General features: G+C 35.3%; 1 protein-coding gene across 8 annotated transcripts in view; it reads right to left on the reverse strand.

The window, feature by feature from the left end:
- The window catches only part of LOC127875956 (polycystic kidney disease 1-related protein-like), a 228,786-nt gene that overhangs the window by 116,674 nt on the left and 87,594 nt on the right, over positions 1 to 24,518 (reverse strand). For 7 of the 8 annotated variants that reach the window (XM_052420729.1, XM_052420731.1, XM_052420732.1 and 4 more), the window contains 2 exons: positions 23,929 to 24,042; positions 22,644 to 22,757 (listed from right to left, as the gene is read on the reverse strand). In XM_052420729.1, coding sequence (XP_052276689.1) covers positions 22,644 to 22,757; positions 23,929 to 24,042 — 228 coding nt within the window. The remainder of the gene's footprint in view (positions 1 to 22,643; positions 22,758 to 23,928; positions 24,043 to 24,518) is intronic. The other variant, XM_052420733.1, reaches the window with a different exon arrangement.

Here is a 24,518-nt window from a genome sequence, read left to right on the forward strand (position 1 = left end):
CTTAGATGGACAGCTATGTCGCTGGTTAAATGTACTTTCAAATTACAATTACAAAATTGTTTACCGGCCAGGGAAATTGCACTCAAATTGTGATGCACTAAGTCGTAGACCTTGTTATGAGAGTAATTGTTTGTACTGTGAGAGAATTGAATCAAGGTTTATGGAACAAAACAAGACTTGTGCTACAATTAGCACACATTTATACCCAAATGTGACATATTCAAACCCAAATCTGACAAATTTAAATGTGACTAGAGTTCTACAGATTCAAAGACTAACGAGTTTGTTTTGCATAGCGTTAAGTCTTTTAGTGAGACAAAGTTGTTGCCACTCATATTGGTAATATTGTGTTTGCTCATTTTGAGGGATCCATTGGTTATGATGGTTGTTTGTTTTTGTGCTTTGTTTGTAAGGAATGTTATGGAACCAAGTTCTGGTGATAAAGAGACCAGTTCTGGGTCAGAGATACACTCCATAGTTACACCAAAGTCAGGCTTAGAACAGGTTAAGATACAAAAGAGAGTCGAATCCTCTGACAAGTATAAACAAATTCATGCAGTGTTGTTGCAATGCAGGATTTATCAAATTTACAGCTGATTAAATCACCAGAGTGTATTGATAACATATATTGCAAGAAAACTGATTCAAAGGTGTGTAGTGTAAATGTCACCCCAGTAGAAAATAGTAGTAATTGTATTGCAAGTGAAACTAGTTGTCATACTGAATCAAATCCAGAGAATTCAGTCAATGACAAATTAAATTCTATTGACTTAAAGAATTTAGATCTAAAGGAATTGACAATGCTTCAAAAGGAAATCTCTATACTCTGTGTAGTAAGAGACTGGGTAGAAAGTGGTATTAAACAAGATTGCAATGATGTTAGTGATAAATGCCCTGATGTTAAGTATTTGTGGTACAGATGGGATTCATTGTTCTTAGAAAATGAGGTGTTGTACAGAAAATGGGAACACGAGGATAGTTGTTTGTTTGATTTGCAAATAGTTATTCCCAATAGTCTCAAGGAATACATTTTATATCAGTTACACGATAGTGTTACTGCAGGACATTTAGGTGTCAAGAAAACTTTACAAAATATCACAAAGAGGTTTTTTTTGATAGGATTGCGTAGAGATGTTGAAACGTGGTGTAAGATAATGTACAATTTGTGCAAGTAGGAAGTCACCTCAAATGAAAAATAAAAGCCACAATGAAACAGTTCAATTGTGGTGCCAGATGGGAAAGAATTTCCATAGATTTTGTTGGTCCTTTTGCACTTACGAAAAAAGGAAATAAATATTTGATGGTTGTCGTTGACCAGTTTACAAAATGGACAGAATGTGTTCCATTACCAAATATAGAAACTGTTTCTGTAGCAAATGCTTTGATAGAAAAGGTCTTACAAACTTTTGGTATGCCATTATCAATTCATACCGACCAAGGTGTTCAGTTCGAGTCCAATTTATTTAAAGAATTGTGTAATCTCTTCGGTATTCAGAAAACCAGAACTACACCATATAGACCGCAATCAAATGGTGGTACAGAAAGAACGAACAGAACGATTACTAGCATGTTGACTTCGTTTATATCACAATTTCGTGATGATTGGGATCAATATGTACCTTTCTGCTTGATGGCATACAGGTCATCTGTTCACTCTGCTACTGGTCACACCCCATATAAAATGATGTTCGGTGACGACATGAGATTGCCCATTGATCTTGTTTTTGGTCATCCTTCAGGTTCTGAAAATAGACTGAATGAAAATGGCAATGAGTACATAACCAAATTAAAGGAAAGGCTCTATGATGTGCATAATTTTGCCAGAAATAAGCTCAAACTTTCAAGTGATGTAATGAAAAAGAATTACGATTTGAAAGTTAACTTACAAACATACAAAATTGGTGATAAAGTGTGGTATTTTAACCAACAACGTAGAGTTGGTCTTAGTGGAAAACTGGCACAACAATGGACTGGACCATGTTTTGTCGTTGGAAAAGTAAACGATGTTTTATATCGCATTCAAATAACAAAACAACAAAAACCTAAAGTTGTTCACCATGACAAGTTGAAAATGTATTTTGAAGGAAATTATTAATCAGACAACGAATCTTCAATATAAATTAATCTCATTTTTTAATATATATTTTTTTTTTACAGAAAAGTATTACCTGCCTCGTTTGTGGGGATATCAGGTTCCCAACACGTATGAGATGTTATATTCATGTGGTGGAGCAGCATTCCGGGGTCTCCTGGAAATGTGTTCGGTGTTGTAAGGTCTTCCACCGAAACACGCCTGGCAGTGGTCCGTGCCATAACCAAAAGGACTATATTAGGTTTGTACAGATGACGGGCGCACGTGGAGCAGAGGCAGAGAAAGTCTTAAGCGAGTTTAAGCTGAAGGTCCCTTCGCTGATAAGAGGCACTGGACACCAGACAGATGACAAGAGGCCAGAGGACCATGACGCCACGAGGCGAATCGCCACTAGGCCAGCTCCTATATTTTCGGGAAAACACCTGCCAGAACTTCAAACTAATAAGGACAACTGGAAGCGGGCCAAGAAGAGCCTGTCTCTTAGTTCTTCCAGTGCGTCATCGGAAAAAAGTTCTTCCTCCTCAGATTCCTCAAATTCTTCCGTCGTGAAAGAACCCAACGTTTCAGTCCTGGAACCAGAAAAGGATCATCCAAAATCCACTACGCAACAAATTGAAAAAACCTGCCCAGAGAAAATTGAATTGATTGAAATAATTGTTAGAGGATAATTATTAATTACCACAAAACCCACCATTGAAAACACCAACATCAAGTACTCTAACCTAATTGATCGAGATCCAACTTACTTTGACATTATCCTGAACCATCTTAGATATCAGCAGCAGAAATGCCACATCTCGTTGGACGTTCTTCCAAACACCAGGCGTGAATTGGCTTGCGTGAGCCTAGAGGCAAAATTTTATGGATTGAATGCCCTTGTGAAGATGTGTGATGAAAAAAGATCTAATTTGAAATTGTGAACAGTGGAGATTGAAAATGAAATTCAATTAAGTTAAAGGACAGTTAATGTTTCCTTGTTATTCTTTTTTTAAGTTAATGTATAAGAATATTTATAATCCAAATGGTAATAATTCATCTGCCACGGTATTTCTTAAAATGTTTGGTATTTGTCTTCATGGTCACGTGACTTGTGATGATGTTCACATGTAGGCATCTATTCAGTATTATTTTCATGAAATAATTGCTTACATAACATAAACATCGTTGTAGAAAATTCTATGAATGAATTACCTTTCGTTATATTGGATAATTGTGAAGGAATGATGTTTGTGAATGTGTATTGTGTTTTCGATATGAACTTACGATAAAGATAATTCAAACAAAGACATGTGTTGATTATTGGTTATATTGCAAGCAAAAAGCATTGCAGATAATAGATTGTGTACTTACTATTTCTTTTTGATGATAATTGATGAGTAAATCATTCTTCAAATAGCCGGATTTCAATGGATAAGTTTCTTCTGAAAATGCTGTCGCCATTTTCTTCATATTTGCAAAACGGATATGCCGGAAACGGAAGTAAAAGTAGAGTAATTGGTTGTAGGGCATACATGTAAGCTCCCCAGGACAACCCCCCCCCCCCCCCCAATGAAAAAATGAACATTTGGACAATACCCCAAAGTAGAGATGACAGGTAGGATATAAGCCCCCCATTTCTTATTTTGCATCTGGAAATGTGCCCCCGAGTGCTTATTTTAGAAGTGGACATTTGCCCCCCAGTGCTAACATCATATGTTGTTTCCATTAGACTAGTATATCTTTATATTTGGATTCAGTATTGCTTCATATCTCATAAATAAATAATCATAGAAACTTGGATCATTATAATTTGAAATAAAAAAGGTCAGGAAACTCACTTTAATTGCCTAATCTTAGGTAAAACAAACATCTTAAAGAATTTTAAGTGTTCTTTATTTAATCAATCAAAGGGATTATCAGCTTGTTAAAGGTGTGACATGTGGCTTTGATCATATACTTGTTGATGAAAATTAAAGGCTTCTTTAGTTAATCAATCAAAAGGATTATCAATCATAATTATCATAATTTAGTACAAATAATGTTAATTAAAGTAAACACATATAACAACATTTAAAGGCAATTATTTTTGTAGTTACATTGTTTGAGTGATAATTAACAAAAAATTAGTATATAAGGAACTATCACATTTCAAATGATACATTTCATCATGGAAATTATTAAGAGTAATAAAGGGTCTGTGAAATAACTGAAGGATGGGTACTCTAACACCAAAAAGAAGTCTCGTAAAGAATCAATACATTGGGAATGTTCCAAGCGCAGAAGCGCTTCATGTAAAGGAACCTTGACAACTGATCTTGATGTTAGTATATAATAAAATACTATTTGTTATCTTTGCTATCATAACATTTAAAATAACAATTTATAAAATTAATTCCAGACAGTATTGCATAACTTCACAAATTTAATTATTTGAAGTAAAGGTAAATGTAGTATTTCTAAGCTTTACATAATTAATTCCAAACAGATTATACAAACTCTACAAAATTATTTTATATATAATAAATTAAATGTTTCATTGCTATTATCATTAGTTACAATATTAAATAATTGTTTTAATATTGTCAGGTTACTATGGTTACACCATCCACAACACACAGTCATGATGCTGACCACTTAGCCATAGAAGGTATGAAAGTCAGAGAAGAGATCAAATCCAGTGTCGCCAACAATTGTGGGAACCCAGGTCAACTTTTGAGTGATAACCTATCGAAATATACAGTAGGTGTACGAGTGGCTGCTGGTAAGCAAGACACATTAAAACGTGCCATTAGACGAATTAAACGTGGAAATACACCACCGGAACCAGCAAATGTAACAGAAATACCTGAGATTCCTGAAGAGTACACAACCACTGGTGGGGTGGATAAGATACCATTCTTACTTTATGACAATTACAAACCAGATCAGGAAAATGAAAACAGAATTGTAATATTTGGAACTGAGTTGGGATTAAAGCATTTATGTGACAGTGATAAATGGTACATGGATGGAACAAAAAATCCCAGGTATCCAGTTGATATGTGGAATGTGAATGAAGCGACTCTGAATGACGGGTCACGTACCAACAATATTTGCGAGTCTTGGAACAATGGATTCGCCTATCTAGTAGGACAGAAGAACCCCAGTCTGTGGTATTGTATGAGTAGCATTCAAAAGGATCAGATCAATGTGTTGACAGAACTTGAACGGTTGAGACAGGGTGATCAAGTGAGGAAACGGGTGAGGAGGGAAGTGAAACAGTACCAACAGAAGTTGAAGAGTTTGTGTCAACAGTTCTCCGAGGGAAAGAAGACTGTCTCTGCATTTCTGCAGGCGCTTGGACATTTGATCAGATTTAAGTATTGATGCCAATTTAAGTTTCGAAGAGTGTATGTCAAAAGTGTGCAAATAATATCATGTATTTGATTCCATCATATTATATGAGTTGTTCCAGTAAGACTGATTAAAAAATGTTCAATGGTTCAATGGGTTAGAACTTATATAATGCAATAATTAATTCCAGCAACAATTTCTTGTTTTTCAATATAATATAATGTGCTTTCATGTGTAAATGGATTTATTGTTATATAGAATATTAATTCTTTCCAAAAATGTGCTTCTTTTTTGCTTCATAATATATGATATTCTTATTTATCCCTTCCATTCTTTAGGCCTTTTAGTGGTTGTAATTGGAGAAATGGTTTATCATCGCAAAGGTTTTGAGTAATCAGGTGGTGATAATTGGACATGATTATCTGCTCAATCGAGTAATGTCATTGAAAATAAGGCACTGGGGGGCAAATGTCCACTTCTAAAATAAGCACTGGGGGGCAAATTTCCAGATGCAAAATAAGCACTGGGGGGCTTATATCCTACCTGTCATTTCTACTGGGGGGGTATTGTCCAAATGTTCATTTTTTCATTGGGGGATTTTGTCCTGGGGGGCTTATGTCTGGATCCCAGAGTAATTAACTCTAAGGTGGAAAATTAAAGAAAAGGTTCGGTTACATACTACCATACAAATAGTACTTTCAAACTTCTAATTGGGGACCAATTCCTATAGAAGGGGGCAATGCTATGACCTATGTTAATGCCTATTATTACCTTTAAATAGTCAGGTACGATGTACACATAGTACGATTGTCAATGTCATGAGTAAATCATTGTTTATTCTATAATTATTAAATGTTATACTAGTATAATCAATATAATGATATATTGATAAGTTCTTTGCATATTATTTATTAATTCATCATATTATAATGATTACCTTTGTCATAAATTACATTTAACTCACACGTATTTCGCGGTATTTTCTCTTTTCCGCCATCTTGAATGTTTACTATTATATGACGTCATTCATTGGATTTGTGCTAAATCATATGTCATTCATTGAAGATTTGCTTAGTCATGTGACGTCATTCATTGAAACATGCGTATGACGTCACTTTACTACGAGTATAAATAGGGCCAAACTGTCGTTTGGTTTCAGTTGCGTTTTGGCACTCATTGGAAAGGGTCATGGATAACGAGGTCAGATGACTTGATTTTTTCTTTTATGCTAAGAAACGAATAACATCAGAAAACAGAAATAATATGAAACTTGAGAAATGACTTGTGTTAATAAAAAGCGTTATTTTAATTTATGCAGTCTTTATTTTCTTTATTCAGTAGGAAATGTGTGATGTTGGCACCGTCTGACGGCCACCAGACGGACCGGCATTACAATATATCAGTTAAATGTAAAAAATATCATCTTTCCGATCAAGTGATTGATTTGGGCCAATAACTGCATTTAAAAGCTATTTTGGACCGGTCTTTGTTAACTGTCAACTTTTCGGGGATTTCTGCCTGACTTTCCTAATGGGGTTGGTCCATAACTATAAAGTCGCGCCAGTCAAAAATCATAAAAAGCGACATTTAAAGTTATGGTAGCCAGAACTAGTGTGGGAGGGTAGTGTAAACACACGGTAAAGCAATTATTTCCTTAAAAAAATAAAGGATGTAAATTAACAAACCTTCAGACCCGTCTTCTCCTTGCATTTTGATATTATTTGTTATAGAAGTCTAGGCGTATATGGAATGGCTAGCGAAACTAGTTTGCTTGTAAAAATATTCTATTTTCGATTTGTCTTCTTTGTTTGTTTTTCCAAGCGCTTGATGATGGGCGCTTTGAAATCGGTTTACAGTCAACTCGTACCTAAGTCAACTCGCACGGTAGTCAACTCGCACGTTTTTTTTTTGGTTAACTCGCACGGAAGTCAACTCGTACCTAAGTTCACTCGCACGGAAGTCAAAATATTGATGTATTAATGGGTTCTAAATGAGTTATTTATGCATAAAACAAATGAGAAATACTTTCAGAGTTTAGTTCAATACTTTTTAATGAAAAATATTCACAAAATAAACAAAAAAAAATCACAAAATATTGTTTTCACCATGGTAACGTTATTGGCACATTATAACAGACATTTTAAGTACATTTATATATTTTTTAACTAATAATTTAATTTTTATTTCATTGTTAACACACATTATCAAAGCTTTATATATGTACACAAGTATAGACATACATCTATATACTTTTATTATAATATTTATTTCAATATATTTACACACAGTATCATAGCTTTACAATATGTACACAAGTAGACATACATCTACATACGTTTCTTTCAATATTTATTTCAATATTTACATACATTACCAAAGCTTTACAATATGTACACAATGAGACATACATCTATATTTTTTTAATATTTATTTTAATGTTTTCACACAAATCAAAGACCCCCTATCAGTAATAGCCTTATTTACTCCTCGATAATCAGTACCCTTATCAGCTCTGAATGACTGACAGATTATCTGTTTATTGTAATTTTAGTGGTGAGAAATAGGGTATTGTTACTGATTAGGTGACAGCTGTTTTCAATATCTTTCATAGCTCATTAAAAGTAAAAAAAATAAGCTTATACAAATGTATAACAATTAAATAGAAATTAGAATACAAATAATTAAAAAAACAAAAACATGAACGCGGAAATAGAGCTCTACATAGACTTTCCACTATTATAAATCAGCACGCGAACAATTAAACGTATTTAAATTAATAATTGCAAATTGCATATATTCCGATATTGGTTAAAAATACTTGGATCGAGTGATAACAGTATCACAAAAACAAACTTTCATCTACAATACAAGTAAACAACGTTTATTAAATAACTTCAAACAAAGCTGGTATATTAAGAACAGCTGGAATATTGAGAGAACTACTTGACTTTATGACAAATCAGAAATAAGAAAAACAACACACCACTAACACGATTTCGATTATCTTCACATTAATTAGAGATCGTTATAATAATATAATACGCGAAAATAGAAAAGGTAAGCTTTGCAACGGACACGCTATAGAAATTGAGTATCACTTTCCACTTGTTTGACATTCTAATGCAGTCGGCAAATAGGCCTTTTCTTTAGTTATGAAATATTATAGTATACAATGATATGAATGGTACTTACCGGTTTCGCATGTGTTCGGTGTTGCCATTTTTGGCAACTATCGCATTCAATTGCTTGCTGCCTTGGACCCACATTTTTTGAACACAATATACACGGATAATCCATAAAAAAAACGCATGAATTCACTATACGTATGTATTCCGTGGCACATATATGTTGATAATGATAACCTATTCTTAATTTAGTCGAGTTATATACATAACTAAGATCGTATTATGAAATAACCGCATGCAACAAACATCACCTAATTTTCGTTTCTTCTTCATTATTTTTTATCGAGTGCACCGGGAATGTCTCCCATATGGCCATCGCCCCACAGAAAGACGTGTTAGTTGGTTACGGAGAATAGTGCAAGATACAGGGGACACCCCGTTCCAGAGGTGACCCTGGGTCTTTTTAGTGCCCGGTGTATAGCACCTAGTACACTGCACCTCGGTTGAACGTCTCATGCGAAAGACGAGTTAGTAGGTTAGGTGCAGCGGGGGATCGAACCAGCGATCTCTGGATTGTGAAGCCATTGTGTTACCACTAGACCAGGGATCCGCTACAATTTTCGTTTTCATTTACTTTAATTTAACTTACACCTGATTAAGTAAAACTTTTTAATTACAAGCTAAATTAACTTTAATTGAATCGTGCGCGGTGTACAACACCCTTTACAACATTCTCCGTTTTGTGACAAACATTAAAGTATCAATGATGAATTATCATACCAATTTTTTTTAATTGATTAATGCTTTGCCATTTTAATAATTGTTAGTTGTATATTCGACCTTTCACACCTATTAAAAACATTCATATAGCCCGTGAAAAACACAGACCACAAGTGTACAAGAGCCATTAAATGTGACAACCGTATATTCAGATTATTAAAAAAAGGACATAATTTCTATTATTTTTAATTATAAACTTCTTATAAACAACTGATCATATTACATCCTTCATCTATTTCTATATATTTTTTCGAGGCGTGCGAGTTGACTTCGAAAAGTGCGAGTTGACCAGGAATGCCGTGCGAGTTGACCAAAAAACGTGCGAGTTGACTACCGTGCGAGTTGACTTAGGTACGAGTTGACAGGCACCCTTGAAATCTATTGGCCAATCAAAATCACCGAAAGCGTTACCAGAACATTTCCGGTGCTATTTTTTTAAGTTTAACACTTTTTAGAATAATAAATGATTTTATTTCAATATATAAGTTCATAATCCGGCTAATAAGAGCTCTAAAAAGTAATTTTACAGTCGCATTCCTTTTGTATTTTATTTGACTGGTTTAAAACCGGAGATCAAAGACCGTCTTTTGGAAAGACATTTGTGATGAACCAGTCACCGGAAGTGAAAATTGAATAGGCGCAATTTTCCAAAACAAATCGAACGGTACGGAAAAACACAACAGTGAAGAAAAATGGAAGCATTTGGTGAAGAGTTTATAAAGAAGCACATGAAGACATTAAACGTTGTGAGCAATGACAATGGTTCTTTCCATATGGTGTTTTGGAGTGACAAAACACTTGGTGTCATACACGAAGACGATATCGTCAGCGTGACAAAAAAGGACAACAAGTATGACACTGGACGTGCGAATTTCGACAACCAGACGTATGATGTCGTGTTTATAATGAAAGGTATTCCTCTATCTGTATTGTACTTAATAATTTACAGCTCACCAACACCACAAAAATTGCCAACTTTTTCTCATGTTTATCAGATTTGTATTTGTTGAAAACGCAACATTAGGCAGCAGCTAGCTAAAGAAACTTCAGCGTACAGTTTATATAGTATTGACATACCTGTACGCTGAAGCCAACCCCGTATCGAAAGTCAACCAGAGTCGTAACATATTTATGTCACGCTATAAATCAAAGAATGCTCATTTTCATGGATACATTTCTACATATATTGGTGAATGAATATAAATTACTGCATCGAGGAATATTTTAAGGTTAAAATCTTTCAAATGCATCTTACAATATATGAAAATAACTCTCATCGGTCTGAAAATCACAATTTTGACGCCATTTTCACTTTGTCATGTGACGTGTTTTCATTTCGATACTTTCGGATTGACCTTTTACATTTTATGATGAAATTGTAAACAATACTTTCGTTTTCTGAAATCTATTATTTGTGATTAACAACTTACATCTGGTGAATTATAAGACTGATTTCAGTGTGAATCAGGTAGTTTTAAATAATATTTACTTTGAGTTTGTATTTACACTACAATTTGTTTACAAAACAAGCCAGAATAATCTGAAATACCGGGAAATGTCATTCTGAATTTGAAAACACTTGAGCACATGGTATATAACTAAAAATAGAAATATTGTCATATGACAGTGAAATCTCAGGAGATTCGCATTTCAAGAAAGTCTGTCACATCGCTGTTTTTCTCGATATGTAAGAGCAGAATATATAAATTTTAAATGTTTAAGATAGTATTTTGTGAAAGAATATATCCGTTAAATGTGAAAAATGTCAATCTTTCTGATCAAGTGATTAATTTGGGCCAATAACTGCATTTAAAAGCTGTTCTGGACCGGTCTTTGTTAACTGTCAACTTTTCGAGAATTTCTGGTTGACCTTCCTTATGGGGTTGGTCCATTACTATAAAGTCGCGCCAGTTAAAAATCATAAAAAGCGACATTTAAAGTTATGGTAGCCAAAACTAGGCAGCAGCAATAAAAAAACAAATGTAAAATAAGTAGCCGGGCCGTATGTGTCTGGCAATAAAATATTAATTCTGCAGGGGTTTTTTTTTGAAAAAGGGGAAGACGCTGGACGCTGGGTAAAAGGGGAAAATAGAGCGCGAAAGAGACATATTTGGGGAAAAAATAAAAACTGTTCCTTTCAATGTCTATAACTCACCTACAGACTTCAGGGTTTTTTTTAGAAAAAGAGGCATGTCTCTGACCTTTTTGTTCTTTGACACATGAACAAGTATGGTATTAAAGTCAAAGTCCTTAATAAATTTGCAGGGGTAGATCTAATTATGGAAATGTTTTCAACTGGGGCCGGGGGACGATGTCAATATTGTGATCTCAATTTCATGATGAATGGGTAGATGATTTAGATCTGCTACAGAATTGGAAGGGAAAGGTGCGGCAGCTGCCGATTGTGTATCGCTACTTTCACTTTCACAATGTTCGATGTTGATTACATGTACCTCCGAATCCTGCTGGGTTTCAACGGTTTATGATGATTCATTCTTAAAAAATGCGTCGACGCAATTAATATTTTCTGAGTCCGAACGTTTTATTTTGTTTGTGTATGAACGCCAATTATGAGACTTTTTTCTGTTTTAACGTTTATATCTTGGCTTTCACATAACCCGGATGAAAATTCGACTGGTTTCCGGTAGTTAATTGACGAAACACCCTTCTTGCGCAAGAAAAATAGTCACATGATTAATACGATTAGTTTCCCGGTTTCCATGACGTAATTTAAGAGCTATATTTAGAATCACTGGTATTCCTAGATTTGAGTGTTCGTCGGGAGAGAGAGAGAGAGAGAGAGCGAGATCGTTGTACATGGTACAAATTGGATAAGTGTCGACTTACCAAAAGAAAAAAACCATTTCGTTGAGGGTAAAATATTATATTTTGGTGAAAAATTATATTTTTGGAGGGAAAATTGTATTTTTAGGGGGAAAACTCTGGTCGGGGAAGACGCCGAATATCGGCGTCACTTTCTTAGTAAAAAAACCCTGTTCTGGCAGGATATATCAAGCCCTAGTAATATCGGGCTGCCTCAAGTCAACAGAAGTAAATTTATTAAAATATTATGAGCAAACAATCATAATTATAAATATATTTTTGCTTGTCTCATAGGAACCAATGAAGACGATCTTTTTAAACTGGCTCAGAAGATAACGAGCGATTTTGGGGTTCTGAAAAATAAGATTTCAGAAGAAAACAAACGCAAACCAAAGAGGAAAATAATAGATGACTTTGTTGAGTCAGAGGAACATGGTAAGTGTACATATCAATTTCCAGGGCTTTAATTTACATTTAAATAGCAGGACCAAAATTCCAATTTGGGGTAAAACGACATAGTTTTCAGGCTTTGGTGAATGAAAAATGCCAACTGCATGTTTTTTAAAGGTAATTTCGGGCCCTTCAAAGAAGGGTTTTTGGCCCTGCAAAGACCGCACATAATCATTCAAAAAACAAAACAATTATTTGACTTATTTCTATCTTCAACTTGTTATATTAAAGTTAAATGTATATGAAATAACAATTTCATTTAGTAAACTTGCTGTTTTTGCATCAAAATGAGATTTCAGGCGCTCCTTAAAAAAATGTGTGTTTGCCCTAACGCTTCATACCCATCAAATCACCACTAAGCCATTTTTTTCAGTCAGTTTCCTAAATATCTTTGTCGACCCAAATGTTTATACATGTGCATTATATGCATTTACATAAGTAAAAAATTCAACCTACCTATGGTACACCTCACCTTAACAAACTTGGGAAGCGATACAGCAAACAAACAATTTTTAAAGGACGGTTTTATTCATCTATTCAAGTATTTGAAAATTGAACATTCAAATTATCCTTATGCCTGAATCTTCATATTATAATATTATAAATTCCAAAAACAAGTGAAAAAATCCATATTGGGTAAAGTGTGGCATATGTTACATACAAGTGGTTTTTATCTATTTCTCACAGTGACACTGTCACTTTGCATGATGTTTTTACTATTAATTACTTTGTAATATGAGTTCTTCATATTTACTTGTTTTAGTATGCATGCCTAAATTCCATTCTAAATGTTTTTTCTGTTAGTGTCGACCAAGACAGGTAAAAGCACCTCTAAGGGGAAGGTCACTAAAGTGAAAGATACAGCACGTACATGTTTTAGTGAAGAAAAACCTGGGAAAGAAAAAACAGAGAAAAAGAAAACAGACAAAGAGGGTAGGTCAATCCTTAAAAAAATTGTGGGACGTGCGGGATCACCAGACAAACTTCTTTAATTTGAGTAAAAAAGGTATAAATTAAATTAATGCATTGGAACTTGGTTTGGTAACTTGGCATTTATAAAAGTTTTTGAAAATGTCATTTTTGCTAAGGCAAGCAATTAAGTAAAAATGTAGTTAAAATGATTTGGGTCATGAATGAGAGATTAAACAAAATTGTCAGTCCTTCGTACTAACAGCTTTCGCAAAGTCTACCGTACTTAATATCAGACATGAGTTAAGGCGGAACAATCAACCTGCGTTAGGTCGAAAGCAAGCTGCCTTCCTCTAGTGACAGTCCGCTACTCTGCAATTTTATTATTTGATACCACAATTGACTGTAGTGGGATAAAAAGTTGACAAGCTAATGATATGGTTTACACACATGTTTTAAATTGGCAAGTAAATAGCCTGATCTTATCTTAGACAAAGAATATATCAGTATATAAGTAACACACAGCTTTAAAGGTAACAGTAAAAATACCAGACTATATATATTTTTTATGGAATTTACTGTTACCTGAGGCGCAGCTGAGGGTTACAGTGCTTTTCCGAGAGCTTATATTTTGACTGTAACCTGTAAATTGATGTATATTTTTTTATTTATTTTTTACCCCGAAAAACAAATTCAATCAAGTACTGAAAGTACATTACAACCCCTTAGTACCAGAGTATGCAAAAGGGAAAATATACATAGGCCCAAAGAACCCAAAAATGTGTACCCATTGACGACAATCCTCTATAAGGCAACAAGCCTTCAGTGGTGTGAACTATTTCTTACAAAATAAATTGATTTTTTTTAAATATATTTTGATGTGAAAAAAAGTCAGATGTCACCTGTACTTACTTTGATTTTATAGCAAACATTAGACAAAGCCGTCAGGAGGAAAGTCATCGAAGACATGAGGAGCCTGTAAATCACTACAGTCCAGCCAGAGGCCCCCAAATAGAGCTGTGCAGATTTGTAAGTACATACATATCAGACTTCCTGTGATTGGAGAATATTTTTAAATTATCTACACTTTTAATGGGGCTATAACCCAAATTTATGTCAATTTTTTATTTTAACCAGGTTTAAACACTTTCTCCAAAATGGCAATAAAATGGCAAAAATATGCTTATATTATGCCCCCCAAAAGAACATGATTTTTTAAGCTCCTTGTGTAAGTCAAACCTGCACCCGTCATATCAGTAAAACATAGCTGAATGCCTTCGACCACTCAGCAGTTGTATATGGCAGGTACACATTTCCAATAGAAAGCAGAGATTTATAGTGTAACTGTCGGGCCTCGACACTTATAGTGTCCTGAGATCCAGAGACCCAAAATTTTGGTGAGAGATACCAGTTTTTCCAAAGATTTTGCTCTTATTCTAATAGGCAGAGTTCCCTGTGGACACCTGTCTGTATAAGTTAGTGTCAACTACGAAATTTCTACATTGTATCAATAAAAAGGCAAAAATCTTTTTTTTTTGTAAGTTTTCAGAATAAAAAATGAATCAGACACTTAGTATTAATTAACGTTTTACCAACAAATATGACGAGCACAAATTTATTTTGATTTTTCAAATTTGTCCATCTGGGGTACACCAGCTTTGGGACGGTGGCCACAGCGTGTTTTTTTTTTGGGGGGGGGAACACAATTTTCTGTCTGTCGAGAATGTAAAATGCATGATTTGAAAGAAATTTCTGTTTGGGAAGGGGCCTTTTTGGTCTAGGGGAAGAAAAAAGGCCCCTTGCGAAGGGTTTTTTGGGCCTGGCCTTTGATTTCAACTTTGCCATGAAAATCAACTTGTAAAAACAAAAATGGTATTTATTAAAAACAGCAGGAATTTGCTCCTGCATTGATTTATAACATGGAAGAAGATGACACCTTTCAACAGACAGAGCCTACAAAAAATAACTTCAGTTGCTCTTTAACCACTGGTGCTATTTTGATCTACTAATCAATTTTCGAGATCATCTGGTCCTGGCATTTTGAATGGTCTCTCCGATACTTGTAATTATATCTTTGTAATGTGCCTTGCTTTTCCTCATAAGGGGATGTTAGAGCTTAAATAAGTAGAATATTAAATGTTAACACTCACTTTATTAGTAAAATTATACCTAAGTAAAAGTAATTTGCTTGTTTATTTTCAGGAAAATGTTCCACTAGAGGAGACCCCGCCAGCTGATATGATGAGGCTGGCAGATGGGGAGCTACTCTGTGTGCCAAACACCTGGATGAGCAGGATCCTTGCCATATCAAGGGGGAAGGGGCCGGCTTTTCGATTAAAGAAATTGATCGATGGCTTTTTCGAACCTGAAGACGTTCAAGGAAGGAAGGCCAAGGAGTTGGGAACCAGCCATCCGATTATGACAGCCATCAAATGTAATTATCTTTATAACTTTTTTTAACTTGATTTTCCAAACATTCTTTGTGATAGTTCAATAAATGACATTCTAAACTTTTATAAGAGTATACTGCAGTAATTTTTTTACATGCAAGTCCAGGGTCCTGGACTCACAAAAACTAATTTTGAAGAATGCTTAATACCTTGATAAAGAATGCTTAATACCTTGATTTTAATCAGTACCCTGGTTTTCAACAGTAACCAGTGTAAATAAGCCAAATTCCTGGGACTTGTTTGTTGAAGTTTTTCTAGACTTAGAACTGTTTTAAGAGAAAACAGGGGCCTCTCTGTTGAGCAGTGGTTAAGGTTGCAAACTAGGACCACTCCTCACCACAGAGGGTTCAGTCCTCCCTTGGGGTTTAAATCTCGTGTGAGGACGCCATCAAGCTGACTTGCGGAAAGTCGATAGTTCTATCAATGCGCCTGCCCGTGATAATATGTGTTGTGTTCTGAAAAAACTGGGCAAAATGCTTGTGCATAAATTGTCATCCCAGATTAGCCTGTGCAGTCCCGCAGGCTATTCAGGGATGACAATTTCCGCTTTTATGGAATTTTTCGTTTAAATGATGTTTCTTCTTAGGTTAAATGCAGTTTAGGCGGAAAGTGTCGTCCCGCATTAGCCTGTGCCAACTGCACAGGCTAATCTGGGATGACAATTTACGCACAAGCATTTTGCCCAGTTTTCTCAGAATACGCCACATATATGCAACATCTGATTAGCTGACATGAATATGAAACTGCACCCACAACTGCATGAGTGTTGTGAGCTGTGCTCTTGTGTTAAAGCCCCAAGACTAAAGTTACCGTATTTCAGGACAACTACAATGATAAAATATGCATGTTTGTTTTTTGCTTCAACTTAAGCAAATATATAAATATATATATATATATATATATATATATATATATATATATATATATATATATATATATATATATATATATATATATATTATGTATATGTATGTGTTTATAGGATTCGAAGACTATATCCATGATATCTGTTTTAGTCTAGATTTAATATTTGTGACCAATACATACATGGCATTGAAGGCTAATTATACGCCCATTTTTTCAAAACGGGACGACTTAAAAGATCACCCTTGGCGGGCGGTTGGCGGCCTCCACAGCAGTGTCTGCTCTCTAATTCAAATACTTTTCATCCGATCTTCACCAAACTTGGTCAGAAGTTGTATCTAGACAATATCTAGGTTTAGTTCGATTATGGGTCATGCCGGGTCGAAAACTAGGTCACGGGGTCACTTGTTACATTTCAAGGATTTAGTATGGTGTCCGCTCTCTAATTGAAGAAGTTTTTATCCGATCTTCACCAAATGTTGGTCAGAAGTTTAGTCTAAATATCTAGGTCAAGTGCAAATATGGGTCATGCGGGGTTAAAAACTAGGTTGCAAGGTCACTAAGTGCATTTCAAGCATTGCGCATGGTGTCCGCTTTTTAATTTAAGTACTTTTCATCCGATCTTCACCAAATTTGGTCAGAAGTTGTGTCTAAATGATATGTAGGTCAAGTTCAAATATGGGTCATGCTGAGTCAAAAACTAGGTCAAAAGGTCACTTAGTGCATTCCAAGCATTAAGCATGGTGCCCGCTCTCTAGTTGAAGTAGTTTTCATCCGATCTTCACCAAATTCGGTCAGAAGTTGTGACTATATCATATCTAGGTGGAGTTTAAATATGGGTCATGTCGGGTCAAAAACTAGGTCATGAGGTGACTTAGTGCATTTCAAGCATTTAGCATGGTGTCGGCTCTCTAATCAAAGTCGTTTCATCCGATCTTCTCCAAATTTGGTCACAAGTTGTGTCTAGATGATATCGGGGTTCAGTTCAAATATGGGTCATGCCGGGTCAAAAACTAGGTCACGAGATCACTTACTGCATTTCAAGCATTAAGCATGGTGTCCTTTAAACAGGCGTATCTTGAGACAGTTTGGAACTCTTGTTTTTTAATGTTTTCTTTATTATAGTGTATGCCTTCCAAGAGCTGAAAATGAAGGAGACAACTTTCATCCACGAGCTGAACAGCAAGCTGAACAGCTTCAGAAGAGTTATTAATCTGAAAAGGAATCAAAAAAGAGACTGAAGTGAACTTTATTTTGATGTTTGAATTTAAACATTTGGTGGAAAACTTATTTGTATAGCTAGGCTGTGTTATAAATTGTTGGAATGACACTCTGCAGTATGTGATTGTAATTTATGGGTATAAATTCTGATACCATATTTGCCTTATATTTGGAATTAAAAATGTGTTTCATTTGAACAAATTGTTAATTATCTGTTTACAGTTTTAAATTACCCAAGCTGCTATTATTGTTACCATGTACTCTAGGTATTTATGCCCCCCTTCGAAGAAGAGGGGGTATATTGCTTTGCACATGTCGGTCGTTCTGTCGGTCCGTCCACCAGGTGGTTTCCGGATAACTCAAGAACGCTTGAGCCTAGGATCATGACACTTTATAGGTACATTGATCATGACAAGCAGATGACCCCTATTGATTTTGATGTCACTAGGTCAAAGGTCAAGGTCACGGTGACCCGAAATAGTAAAATGGTTTTCGGATGATAACTCAAGAACGCTTATGCCTAGGATCATGAAACTTGATAGGTAGATTGATCATGACTCGCAGATGACCTACATTGATTTTCAGGTCACTAGGTCAAAGGTCAAGGTCACGGTGACCCGAAATAGTAAAATGGTTTCCGGATGATAACTCAAGCACGCTTATGACTAGGATCATGAAACTTGATAGGTAGATTGATCATGACTCGCAGGTGACCCCTATTGATTTTCAGGTCACTAGTCAAAGGTCAAGGTCACGGTGACCCGAAATAGTAAAATGGTTTCCGGTTGATAACTCAAGAACGCTTATGCCTAGGATCATGAAACTTGATAGGTAGATTGATCATGACTCGCAGATGACCCCTATTGATTTTCAAATCACTAGATCAAAGGTCAAGGTCACGGTGACCCGAAATAGTAAAATGGTTTCCGGATGATAACTCAAGAACGCTTATTCTATTTATAGACAAAAAAGGAGCCGCTACATAGCCGCTAATAGGTAGCAAGAAGGTAGCCGCTACTAGGTAGCCAGAAAAGGTAGCCGCTACGAAGCCAGAAAAGGTAGCCGAAAGGTAGCCAGAAAAGGTAGCCGTTACATAACCGCTACTAAGTAGCCGGAAAGCTAATTTTCATACGAAAAACTACCTAGCCGCTACTCAGCCGCTACAGGTAGCGGCTGAGTAGCCGCTATGTTGCAGCTAGGTAGCTGCTATAGGTAGCCAGAGGCCTTATATTTCTGTAAGGGTGACTGTATCTGGATAAAGATTGAAAGGCGCATGTTGTTTTTGTGATTTTTAAAAGTTTGTTTATGCCCCCGGATTGAAAGATCAGGGGTATATTGTTTTTGGCATGTCTGTCTGTCTGTCTTTGTTTCCGTCAGCCATTGTATATTTGTGTCCCAAAACTTAAACCTTGGTTAAAGTTGTGCGATAACTTTTGAAATATTGAACATAGCAACTTGATATTTGGCATGCATGTGTATCTCATAGAGCTGCACATTTTGACTGGTGAAAGGGCAAGGTCATCCTTCAAGGTCAAAGGTCAACACAATAATCAAAGCGGCGCATTAGGGGGCATTGTATTTCTGACAAACACATCTCTTGTTAGCTTTTGTGACCTCTGAATGTACGTCAATCCATCAGCAGCTTAAGAGCTATGTACATATCGGAGTTAAGCTCATAATACAAGCTGGTACCCGCACCACTCTGTCAATGTGGAGAAGAGGAACAAACTGCTGAACATGTTCTTCAAAGATGCAAAAGAAACGATCAGGAGCGAGCTGCGAAGTGGTCCGAAGACACAACCCTCAACAGAAAACTAAACTGTATGGAGGTCTGGAAGATCAAAGACGGACTAAAACATTCATTGCAGAAAATGGCATGATTGTGTAGCGCGAACGTCAAAGAAGAAGAAGAAGCTCATATTCCCCCACCCCTCTCGGAATCATTCACATATTCTCCTGTAATTTCCGCCCGGAAATTTTTATCCCAGTCTAATTTCCGCCCGGAAATATTTTCCGCCTCATTAGCATATTCTGCCCAAATTCCGCCCCGTGTCAGAATGCGAAAATAATTTTCACCCGGAAATCTTTTCCGCCTCATTAGCATATTTCGCCCCAAAGTCCGCCCCGTTCCCGCCTGGAACAAATCTTTCTTTTAACCACTATATTCCTGGCGGATTCAAGAATTTTCCAGGCTGTCAATAAAAATCCGTCTCAATTCCGGGCGGAAAATTTCGTACGGGAGATGCACAAAGCATGATAAACAACGGACAAACAACAACTATAAAAGCTCAACATGGGCACGTTCTTCTTAGGTGACCTGAAAACAGATGCTTCCACTACTGGTTCAATTATTGAAGATGCAGACCATGTACGATTGTTGACTATGACTACATGCTCATTTAATGTTCTTTGGCTTGTTATGAATAACCTTGATGTGATGTCAAAACTCTGTAAATGTAAATGCAGGTGCCAAAGTCTAAATGGGGTTCTACATGAGCGTTTCTTTTTTATATTTATTTACAGTTTACAGTTACAGAGATTTAACATGAGTGTTATTCATAACAAACCAAAGAACATTCCACTTTGACATACTCTTATAGCTGAGGAATTTCGAAACCGACATGCAGTTATGCCTCATATCTGGACTATACGCCATTCTATAAATAAAATGCACTATTTCCCAAAATACATGTTAAAAGTGTATTTTGTCCGCACTTTCTCCAAAAGCGTATTTTTCTGAGTTTTTTGTTTTAAAAGTACACTAAAATTCTTTAATTCTGTCTTTTTAGAAATCAGAGCGGGCTTTTTCACAATCTTTTAAATTTTGACGTGTTTTTGCTATACTTTTTCATGATTGAAAGCACTTTCCCAATGAAAGTGCATTTTTCAGTGCATCTTTTCAATGTATGTGTATTAAGAAGTAAATCTTTTCTAGCTATGAACATATTTTATACCTGAGAAACTACTGTACTTATCATTGTAGAGATTTCTTAAGTGCTTTGCAATTAAAGCAAGAAAACAAACATATTTTATTTTTAGGGCATAAAATAACAAACTTCACCACACTTTCAACCACTGACGCTAATAAATGGAACATATTCTTGGAAAGTAAATGCGCCCTCCATACTTCAATTAAATAATTTAAGGGTTATAACAAGTCAAACAAAAAGAAAGTGTTGTGTGAAGTAAATATATATAAGTGTCATAATTTAATAAGCTTCTGCTCTTAAAGATTCATGCACACAACATCCAGTTTAAACGTTTCAACAACTTAATTCACAACAACAGTAAACTGTTTATTGATTCTGTAGTTGAATACAGCAACAAAAAAATTCATGAATTTTTTTTTTAACAACAGTGCACTTTTTGTTTTTTAATAAGTACAGTTAATTAATATATAAATCTTGAATGAGACATTATACATTTTAGGCAATCATTTCACATCATTTAAAACGAAACAATAGACAATATTTAGGCTTACACTTCACCACAAATCTTAAAAATTATTTTAAGAAAAAGCCTCTTTTTTAATGAAAATGGGTACACTTTGAAGACGAAGCTTTACCATGCATTTTCTGTAAATATATGTAAAAAATGTCAATTAAAACAATGAAAGTCAGTTATGTAATATTAAATTTAGTTATAGTAGTTAAGTTATTAAAAGAGCTTCAGAAAGAAAGTGTTGACAAGTCAGAGCTCCAGATAAGGTTTTGTGAAATTCTTAACGTTACTACCAGGTTTTCAAAAAGAATTCTTAACTCTGAAATGTTATTCTAAACGTTACTACTATATATAAGTTTTGGTTAATAATTCTAAACATTTCTAAATGACCTAAAAATAAATAATAGTGGTTTTTTATCAAAAAATCTAAATAAACATACTAGCAACTTTATTTATTCGAGTTCAACAGTGTCTATTCAGTATTATAAAATTTTATTTTTCAAATACCTTCATATGCCCAAACTGTGCTTAGATTGCATTCGTTCGATGAATTTTTACATATTTCACAATTAAAACGGGTCTCCCCTTCAATATTTTCAACGAATAGCCACGGGAATTGTCCCTTCCACTCGTTCAATACTTTTTGTTTAAGTTTGGACTTGTCGTGTCGCGTTTATTTTAAGCTTTTCCGACTGTGTCGGCAACTGAACATATAGCATCGAATACGATCTTTTCTATAATGTCTTTCTTAACATTCAATTTCGGCTCACTTTGTGTACAATATGTTAAAAGCGTGTTTTAGCACGCTTTGCAGTTTTTTAGGACGTTCTCTGGGCGCCGCCATTGTTTTTTGACAGATATACTGTAAACGCCGCTTTTATTGGAAAAAAGCGCTATGTTAAACAAACCCGATAACCATTCTATATACGCACCGAAAAGATCTTCAATACGCGAAAAAACTCAATAAAAGTCGATACGAACCGATGTAGAAATAATATTCATAACTTGATTTTATAATTCTTAATGGTACGACAATATTTTTAAAATAAATACGTTACGGACTTGAAAATAATTCGCAATCTTAAATCTCAAAAAGTGTTAAAATGAAGGCAAGTTTTTCATGTTTATCAGTGATTGTTTTTCTTTTTGCCCTGAGTTATACTGAGCAAAACGTACCTTGTTCACAGTTGGTTCCCTGCCACCCGGCCACACAAGAGCAGCTGTAAGTGTTGTTAAGATTGTTGCATGTAGCCCCATTCCTACAAGGGGCGCTGACACACTCGTTGATGTCTACACGAACAAATGTAGTAACCATACAATGTTAATGAACACAAATTAAAATTGAAACAAATACACATAGCAGCAGTTTAAAACCACAAATGAAACAGGTGTATTATCTATACGCGAAACATGTAAAGCTGGGTAAATTCATTAAAATAAGAATATTAATAAAGATAGTTATGACTTCAGGAATGTTTTCTTGCTTTCCTAAATTTGACCTAGTGACCTTCTTTTTTTACCTTATATGACCCAGGTTTGAAGTAATCAGGAATACCGATTAAGTTAATGTTTTAGCAAAACTTTCAAGAAGATATGGCAACCACTAGAGTGTATAAAATGCAATAGCCTGTACGAAATTTTTGGGCGGAAAGGGGACGGAAATAAGGCGCAATTGGGTCGGAAACTATTGTTTTCGGGTGGACTAGAGGCGGAAATTGATTTCCGCCCAAAAAGACTATGTATCTTGATTTTTTCCAGGCGGAACACATTAGCCATTCCGGGCGGAAATAAGACTTGGGCGGAATTTCATACTTAAACATTTGTCTAAGGTGGATTTTCTGACTATGAAAATTAACTCGGTCGGAATTTCATTCTTATACATTTCTCTGGGGCACACTGTTGGACTTAGATAAAGAATTTCAAAATGGGACTTTAAGATAATTAATAAACAGAGATCTGATTTCAGTTTATTAATGGGTATTGTAGAGAACATTTGCTATACACAAGGAAAACAACATTTATATTCAATTCATACAATAGTTAACCCATGCAAAAAAGGCTGAAAGGAGCTTGAAATAACACAAATTTAAGGCTGGAATGACTGAAAAAAGGACTAATCCACAAATTCAGCTGCAAGTTTTCACGCCTCAAAACTTGGAGGACACAAAAATAACTTAGATATACTGTTCTGGATGAAATTTATATATATATTGGTTTTGACATTCACGTGCTTCATTACAAGCGGAAGAACATTACACTTAGACCTACTCTGATAAAGAGGAATTTTGTTACAGACATGTTTTAAAGCCTTATATCTGGACTACACAGTTAAGTTCACACAGCACTCATATCACATACAATCTGTCTTTAATCTCAAATAGTGTTAAAATTAAGGCAAGTTTTTCATGCTTATCAGTAATTGTTTTTCTTTTTGCCCTGAGTTATACTGAGCAAAATGTACCTTGTTCACAATTGGTTCCCTGCCACCCGGCCACACAAGAGCAGCTGTAAGTGTTGTTAAGATTGTTGCATGTAGCCCCATTCCTACAAGGGGCGCTGACACACTCGTTGAGGTCTACAGGAACAAATTTAGTAACCATACAATGTTAATGAACACAAATTAAAATTGAAACAAATACACATAGCAGAAGTTTAAAACCACAAATGAAACAGATGTATTATCTATACGCGAAACATGTATAGCTGGATAGATTCATTAAAATAAGAATATTAATAAAGATAGTTGTGACATCTGGAATGTCCGCCTATTGTTTTTGGGCGGACTAGAGGCGGAAATTGATTTCCGCCCCAAAAGACCATGTCTCTTGATTTTTTTTCCAGGCGGAACACATTAGCCATTCCGGGCGGAAATAAGACTTGGGCGGAATTTCATACTTAAACATTTGTCTAAGGTGGATTTTCTGACTAAGAAAATTAACTCGGGCGGAATTTCATACGTTTACATTTCTCTGGGGCACAATGTTGGACTTAGATAAAGAAATTCAAAATGAAACTTTAAGAAAATTAATAAACAGAGCTCTGATTTCAGTT

Source organism: Dreissena polymorpha, chromosome 4 (assembly GCF_020536995.1).
Source record: "Dreissena polymorpha isolate Duluth1 chromosome 4, UMN_Dpol_1.0, whole genome shotgun sequence".
Classification (NCBI taxonomy): domain Eukaryota; kingdom Metazoa; phylum Mollusca; class Bivalvia; order Myida; family Dreissenidae; genus Dreissena; species Dreissena polymorpha.